Source organism: Dipteris shenzhenensis, chromosome 1, assembly GCF_047967505.1.
Source record: "Dipteris shenzhenensis isolate YYH24624 ecotype China chromosome 1, Dip_SZ_1.0, whole genome shotgun sequence".
NCBI lineage: Eukaryota > Viridiplantae > Streptophyta > Polypodiopsida > Gleicheniales > Dipteridaceae > Dipteris > Dipteris shenzhenensis.
This window is the reverse complement of record NC_141596.1, coordinates 61,828,194-61,836,732: the sequence shown is the minus strand read 5'-3', so window position 1 is coordinate 61,836,732 and position 8,539 is coordinate 61,828,194. Positions and strand designations below refer to the sequence as shown.

Here is an 8,539-nt window from a genome sequence, read left to right as displayed (position 1 = left end):
CATACATACATACATACATACATATATATATATATATATATGTATTTAAATTATTTTTATTAATTTAAATTGTTAATAAGTTAGGTCTCAGTCTCTATAACGTGTCACCTTAAATTTTACAATTTTCATTTTTTGGACTTCCAAAAACTTACCAAATTATCTTACGTTCTTGTTTTAATTTGGTTCTTTAAGAGTGGATATTTAAAATATATATATATATATTAAAGTACTCCAAAATATGTATACAAATGATTTTGGAGAGTACACTTTTTAGAAGTACATATAAAAGCTTATCCTAGAGGAAGATGTGAGTCATATTTCCTATTTTTTCCATTTTTAGTGCAACACGATTATGTGAGTAAATAAACTTTTTATGTGGAAAGGATAGTGTCATAAACTAAAATTTTGATTTGGAAGGGATTGTTTTAAAATGTGAACTTTTCATTTGGGAAGGATTTTTAGGATTAGTCCAAAGATAGACGTTGGAGTCCAAAATTAATGAAATGTGTGTTTTGAGAGTAAATATGATCAATTCCAAAATATAATTAGCCAAGTGATGTTAAATAACCTTGTTGTATTAGACAATGAAGCACAGAAAATGCAATTTTTAAATCTTCTTAAATGCACTTAGAATAATTCCTGCATCTTGAAGCCACTAATATTTATAGAAGTAGGAAATATAAATATATACACAATGTCATTTTCTAGCCAATATATTTTGCACCCTCATATGAGCTAAATTGGACAATGAGAATTTGTGCCATCCAACCTTCCTCAAGCTCTCAATTTTGTGTACTCAAAGCATGAACAGAGAAATATGGTTTGCAAAGGGAAAAATGATTGCCAGCTTCTCAAGTAGAAGAAAAGGCAACTTCCTTTGCAAAAGGGGAAAATGATTGCAAGTTTCTCAACTAGAGGAAAAGATATAAAAAATTATAATGCAAACTTATTGTTTTGATAATCTAAGTTGCCCACACTAATAGCCTATCAAGGAGGAACCCTATTTGTTACGTTAATATGCCTTTGTTATGTTAATATGCATTTGTCAATATGCCTTGGAAGTTGGATAGCTTATAACTTGGGTAGATAAAGGTACGATGTGTGTGAGTACCACCTATAAAAGATTGGTCTATGAAAAAAAGAGGAATTATGGAATTGGCTAGTCAAATGTGTGTAAGCAAGTATGCATGGGCACTTTTGTTAAGGAATATCTTGTGTTCTATGCAATCGTGCTATTTTTTTAAAATGCAAACATGCATGCTTTTGAGAAGTTTGCCATCAAATTAAAACCAGTCTTGAAAATTTCAACATAACCTTTTAGGAATGCCTTGACGTTAGCAAAATAACATTGGAATGTATAGTGTATACGTAATGATCATGCATTAAACATGTTGCAATATGGGTTTGCCTGGCTTTTGACTAGAGAAAGAAACGTTGATCTTAAAATCCCTCCATTCCTACTTTTTCTTTAGAATAACCATGGCGAACAATAAAGAGTGAGAAGGACGCAATGGTCATTGAAATGTAATGGCCATTGGAATGTATAATGTACATGTAATGGCCATGCATTAAAATGCTGCACGATATCACTTTGCCTTACTTTTGACTAGAGAAAGCAATATTGATGACCACATCCCTTCATTCCTATGTTTTTTTATAGAAAAGAAACATGGCCGACAGCAAAAAGTGAGAAGAACATGTGCGTGCAAGCAAATGCATCTGCATAAAGGAGAAAGATGATGGTGTTTGTGTCTTAATGGTATTGCCAACTTGCAGTAGTGGATTCCACGTAGTGTTTTTTATTGTCTTCAAAGAGGTCACCTACAGACTTCACTTTTGCTGATTTTAACTACTTAAAGGTTGCAAGCAACTCGTAAAGAAAACATCTCCTATAAATCATGCATGTGGTATATATACTATAAAAATAGATCTTGGCGATTAGCTTATTATTGGCCCAATATGACTTTCTAAGTGTATATATATGTTTACAGTGTGGGTGTGTGTGTGTATGTGTATGCCTATCTATCTATCTATCTAAAGATACTCCTATAGAATTTTTGGGCAAAAAATAGGGTATAGTGATTCCCATTTCAAACAAGGTAAATGATGTATCTATCATTCATTAGGCCTGCCTGTGTAAAGAGAGCGCATAAAAATTGGAGGCCCAGGGGAAGGAGATTAAGAGTGTGCAAAGAGGAGTAAATGACAATGGCCCAAAAGTCATACAAGGGGACCCGAAATCATCAATACTCTACAAGTGCACCAACCACAAATTAACACCTAAGAGAGCATAAATAATAACAATTACTTTAATTTTCCCCTCTCAAAACCATAACCTTCACTAAAGGCTACCTACGGCACGGCAAAAAAGAGAAAATCGACGGTAGGTGTGTCTTCTTTTTCGAAGGCTTATCTTCCTCCTTCAACCCTCGTTGTTTCTTCACTTTCTTCTGGTGCATCTCCTTCTCTATGGCCCTCGCGCTACGCTTGCTGTCGGGGAGGCACTTGAGGATTGCATTTCATCTTGTGGAAGCTTCATGTCGGGGGCGGAGCAAAGGAGAAGTTTGATTGAAACTCCTCCTTTGCCGCTTGGACTGTGGGGCGCTAAATACGTACATGTACTAAGTATGCCGGGACTTTGAAATAAGTCACGTGTGTGTATATATATATGTACAAATTCATGATATAGATATTCTCGTTTCGCAAAAACATTTCATAGATCAGGATCTAAGACTAAGATCTTGATATGCGTCGTGCATGAAATTCACTGATCGCCGCCAACCGCCGCCTGTGTGTGTTTGCTAGCTCCTGAGTACATTTTGGTGATCAATGCCGCAGATTGTGTTGTTGCTGGAGCTCGTCCTCCTGCTGCCTCTTCTGCCGCTGCTGCCGCCGCCATGGCTTCTCATTCTGTCACAACCCTCCTCCGTCGAAATGCCCTCCCAAGCTCTGCCCAATTTGGATGCACACGCTTTGTTGTCTCTCAAGCATCGCGTCTCCCTTGACCCTCTCCACGTCCTCTCCTCTTGGAACTCCACTCGCTCCCCCATCAACCCCTGCTCCGGCTGGACCGGCGTCTCCTGCAACCCCGCACGGCGCGTCGTGCAGCTCAACCTCCCATCCAGTAACCTCTCCGGTACTCTTCCATCTGAGCTTGCCTCCCTCCACTTCCTTGCCCACCTCAACCTCTCTTTCAACGCTTTCTCTGGTTCCATCCCCCCTCATCTCGCCAACCTCACCCTGCTTTCTGTCCTCGACCTCACACAAAACCAACTCCAAGGTGAAATTCCGCCTGCTTTAGGCCGCTGCCAGGCTCTCATTCTGCTCAATCTCAGTCAGAATCTGCTGGAGGGGAGCATTCCTCCGCAACTTGGTGACATTCGTACCTTGCAATTCCTTAATTTAGCTAGTAACAGTCTTTCAGGGCCGATACCTCCTGAGCTTGGTAAACTACGGAATTTACGGGGCCTATTCTTTTATGCTGCGGGCAATCTGAATGGTTCCATACCTATTGAATTAGCACAGCTCAGCAAGTTACAAACACTAGATTTGTCAAACAACCAAATATCAGGACCTATACCTTCCGAAATCGGCCAGTTGAAAAATCTAGAATATCTAAAGCTCTTTTTCAATCCAGTCACTGGGAGCGTCCCTGCAGAGCTAGGCCAATTGACGAATTTGAAAGGTCTCTATTTGTTCGACACCAAACTTCATGGAGCGATACCTCCAGAGCTTGGCAAACTTACTAATCTTCTGGATCTCTATCTAGATTCTATTGGGGTTATCGGTGGGATACCTCGTGAACTAGGCCAGCTCAAGAATCTGCAAGTCCTTAAGTTGGACAGTAATACGTATCTCAATGGCACCATACCCCCGGAACTCGGTGACCTCTCGAATCTTACTTTCCTCACTCTGCATCTAAACAATCTTTCTGGACCGATTCCCCCAGATCTGGGCAAACTGCACAAATTGCAGCACTTGAATTTGTTTAGCAACAAACTTACTGGAAACATTCCAAAAGAACTTGGGCAATTGGTGAACTTGCAAGACCTTGCTATCTCAGAGAACATGCTATCAGGAAGCTTACCTCCAGAAATAGGACAGCTTGTGAATCTTCAGGAGCTTTACATGTCTGAAAATTCACTTGGGGGAAGCATTCCCAAAGAACTTAGCCAGCTGAAAAGCCTACGGGTGCTGACATTGTACAACAACACTCTCACTGGAAAAATACCCCCAGAGCTTGGCCAGCTTCAAAATCTGACAACTTTTTCCGTTTACAATAATCGTCTAGAAGGCATCATACCGTCAGAGCTTGGCCGGCTCAGAAATCTTGTGAATCTCTATTTGGGAGGCAACAATTTTTCAGGGACTCTACCGCAAGAATTGGGGGCACTAGAGAACCTTCAATATCTGGATGCAAGCGCTAACTATCTGCATGGTGTTGTTCCATCTTTTTTGGCAAACCTTTCAAATCTGGTATACTTGCATCTGTCAGACAATAAACTATCTGGTGTTGTGCCAGCATTTCTAGCCAACTCCTCCAACCTGCAGTGGATCAAACTAGACCAGAATATGTTACAAGGAGACATTCCATCTGAAATCGGCTACCTTAAATATCTGCATAGTTTGTCACTTTCATCAAACAATCTGACAGGCAAGCTTCCTAAGTCTTTGACCAACTACAGCAGCTTGGTAGTTCTGGATCTGCAGAAGAATTCTATGTATGGACAGTTACCGGATTACTTAGGACTGTGTGTGAATTTGCGTGTGCTCAGTCTGGGATATAATCAATTTGAAGGGACTTTGCCAAATTGGCTCTGGACTCTAAGTCAGCTGCAACTTTTGGATTTATCCAACAACAATTTCTCTGGAACTATCTCCACAAATCTCTCCCAGTTGCAAGCCTTACAAAAAAACGATACTGGAAATTCACGGCTAAGTAACCTCTTGCAGGATAGTATCATACTAAACTACAAGGGTACCGAGTTATCCTACGCTTATGTGTATTCTAATCAGGCTTTCTTCGATTTGTCTGGGAATCGAATTACTGGTGAAATACCTGCGGAACTCGGATCACTCAGTGGTCTGCAAAACCTTAATCTGTCAATGAACAACTTGACAGGTAGAATCCCTCCAGCTTTAGGGAATTTAGCAGCATTGGAGTCGCTGGATCTCTCTAACAATCAGCTTGATGGGCCGATCCCTAGTGAGCTGCAGCAGGAGTTTTTTTTGGCATATCTTAACTTGTCCTTCAACAATCTTTCAGGATACATTCCAACAGGTGAGAAGGATTTCTATACCTAAAGTTTCTTAGAACTTGAACTTCCAAAAGTTGGAACTAAACTACCTTCTGATTGTGGAATCTTGGATATCTGCCTCCTATATGTGCTGCCAGTCATGTTACAAAGTGTAGAAGAGCAATTTTTGTGTGCATTATTATCATCATCGTTCTGTTTGTGGAAGTACTTTTTTGCAAGTAGCACAGCATCTTATGCGTTATTCTTTTTCGGAAAACGACACTATTTCATAAAAAATCAGAATGCTGGTAAAGGAAACAAAGCATGCTATGTCTTGTTGTCCGGTCGATCGTAGTCATCGAGCAGTCCGTGTTGCACGAAATGTTCTGCTGCTGTTGTACTTAGACTGTACAGGGCACATTCTAGTTTAAGAGGAGAATGTGGAACATTTTCAGTTTACAATTTTCAATTAGCTTACTCAAAGATCTTGTTGCCATGCTTTTGTCTGTCGAAGATAATCAGTTCAGCACCTTTACCAATTCATCATACCTTGGAAATCCCGAACTCTGTGGTCGTCCTCTTTCCAAACAGTGTCCTACTTCAAACGAAGGCCCGCAAACATCAGGGCAGGACGGTGGTCTTAGCAGAAATGCGAAGATCTCCTTGATTGCACCCGTTACAGTTGGGATGCTATTCCTTGGCATAGTCCTGGGCTACTACCGCACAAAGTACAGAGGTCAGAGATACCGTGATAGACACGATCGCTTTGCGATGGGTTTGCAGGTTACAATGGAAGATCTACACAGGGCAACGAAAGGCTTCAGCCATGATAACATTCTTGGCAAGGGCGGCTTGAGCACGGTCTACAAAGGTAAACTTCAAGATGGTAAACTGGTTGCTATCAAACGGCTCGAAGTAGGAAGCTCTGTGGAGGCTGAACGCAATTTCCTGATGGAATGCCGTGTGTTGAGCATGATACGCCATAGAAACCTTGTAAAAATTCTTGGTGCTGCGTCAGAATCAGGTGCTAGATGTTTGATCCTTGAACTGATGCCAAATGGGAGTCTGGACATGCACTTGTATGGGTCTGAAGTGTGCGAGCTGAAATGGAATGTGCGGCTTCAAATTGCAATCGGTGTTGCGTATGCAGTGGAGTACTTACACAATGAGTCTGGGGTAGGACAGATAGTTCACTGCGACCTCAAGCCTAGCAATATTTTGCTGGATGAAGACTTTGAAGCACATGTGGGTGACTTTGGGATTGCAAGACTGATCAGCGCAGACATTGTTGAGTCCCTAACAACATCCACTTTCAGGGGAACCATTGGATATGCCGCACCAGGTATCATTCAGTGGAAACACGCTTGTACGATTTTTCCGTTTGTATACTTCTTGGGCTGGCTGAAAACTAGGAATTTTGTCTGAAAATTGTTCTCTGCCTTCATTCGGATCGGGCAATGACAGATCAATGCTGTTTGTCATTGTGAAATCTTTCTTGTATTGGCGCTTGCAAATCTCATTGTCACATGCTGTTCTTTATTTATCTTGCCTTCCATTTTTTCTTGCTGCAGTCTCGATTTTGGTATTTAACCTTTGCATTCCCTCACTGAAACTTTGCTCATTCCAGAATACGCTTCTTCTGGGTACATAACTCCAGAAGCAGATGTCTACAGCTTTGGAATTATAATTCTGGAAATGATTACGCGCAAGAAGCCAACAGATGACATGTTCGTCCAGGGTTTGACATTGTCCAAATGGGTCCAGGCAGCATTCCCACAAACGGTTCACGAAGTGATTGACTCTACCCTTCACGTTGAGCTGGAACAAGATCCCGCAGGGGTCTTGGGGTTGCTACAGATCGGCTTACTTTGCACACACAACGTTGCAAAATATCGCCCAACGATGAAAGAAGTATTGGAAATGCTGCTATTTAAGAACCAAAGTTTGAAAACCAGAGAGCTTAGCGCTCTAATCCAAGAACCTCTAAGTTATGGCGACCTTGAAGTACTGATGGATGTGCCACACTGAGTGACTTTGGCATCACGTATGATTATTGCACTCGTTCAGTACCTATTACACAAGAACATGCATGATTCATGAGCAACAACGAGCTTGAGCGGCTTTATGGCATACTTTTGTAGGCAAAGTTGTTGTATTATGGTCCATTCCATCAATGGTGATGCACATAGACTTCCTAATATCTGAAATAGCTTCCTCCCTCCAAGAAGCATACACCATTCTAGCAGCATCTTGCACATAGACTTCTTGATATCTGAAATAGCTTCCTCCCTCCAAGAAGCATACACCATTCTAGCATCTTGCACATGACGTAAATGGATTTCTCTCCATCTTATACATTTTCCTCGATATTTCTCTCATTTACTATACTCAATGGCATTTTTCAATTCATCACATGTTTTGCATTTGGACATTCTTTGCTTTGATGGAGTCTTCACATTGCAAAATTGCCCACATGACATTCACATTTGGAACTCAGACACTCTGCAGAGTATTCTACACCTGTAACTGTGATTCACCATAATCCGTTACACTTTGAATAATTCCTTCACTTATCAACTTAATAATCTTGATCATGCAAAGTATATTATGAGCATAGCCCATAAATGTGCCAACTCCTAGTACTTCTCCTGACCAAGATAAAATATCAACCTTTTCTCCCTCAAGAAAGGTTTGAAATGTAATATCATGATTATGAAAAAGAGACTTTGGGATGATCTCATCCCGATCCCAAAGCATTCGTTGTGCTTGTATGTCAATAATTTGACATTCTAGTAAATCATCGAGTGTTTCAAAATCTCCTTTAATAAAATTAATTAATTAGTTTAATTAGGTGGATTAATTATTTAGCATTATGTAGATTAATTAAATTAGAATAATGTAGATCAATTAAATTAACTAATTACGTTAATTAGGTAGATTAATTAATTAGCAGAATGAAGATTAATTAGAATAAGCTAGAACAATTAAATTAAAATAATATAGAATTAGGTTAATTAGTAAAAAATCAAGTTAATTGGGTAGATCAATTAAATTAATAAACTAGGTTAATTAGTAGCCCGGAATGCCATGGAAACGAATGCTAGAAGCATTCTTTTGCACAAGGTTGAAAACTAAGCACATGCACATTCCTGTTACATATTGTTCTAGTTGCATGCTCACAATCTACAAGGAAGGCAATGTGATAGAAGTTATAAATGATGTGTTCGAAGAATGGAAATCTCTTCTAGATGACACACTGAAAGACGATGAGCTTGCCACCTTCATAGCCAGATTGCATTGGT

The 8,539-nt window shown here is 40.1% G+C and overlaps 1 protein-coding gene across 1 annotated transcript; it reads left to right on the top strand.

The window, feature by feature from the left end:
* The first annotated feature begins 2,679 nt into the window (after window positions 1-2,679).
* LOC147906163 (uncharacterized) lies at window positions 2,680-7,377 on the top strand. The gene is made up of 3 exons (XM_087376762.1): window positions 2,680-5,281; window positions 5,752-6,579; window positions 6,865-7,377. Exons 1-3 carry the CDS (start codon window positions 2,830-2,832, stop codon window positions 7,263-7,265), a joined length of 3,681 nt encoding a protein of 1,226 aa, XP_087232888.1. The 5' UTR covers window positions 2,680-2,829; the 3' UTR covers window positions 7,266-7,377.
* Window positions 7,378-8,539: the final 1,162 nt, after the last annotated feature.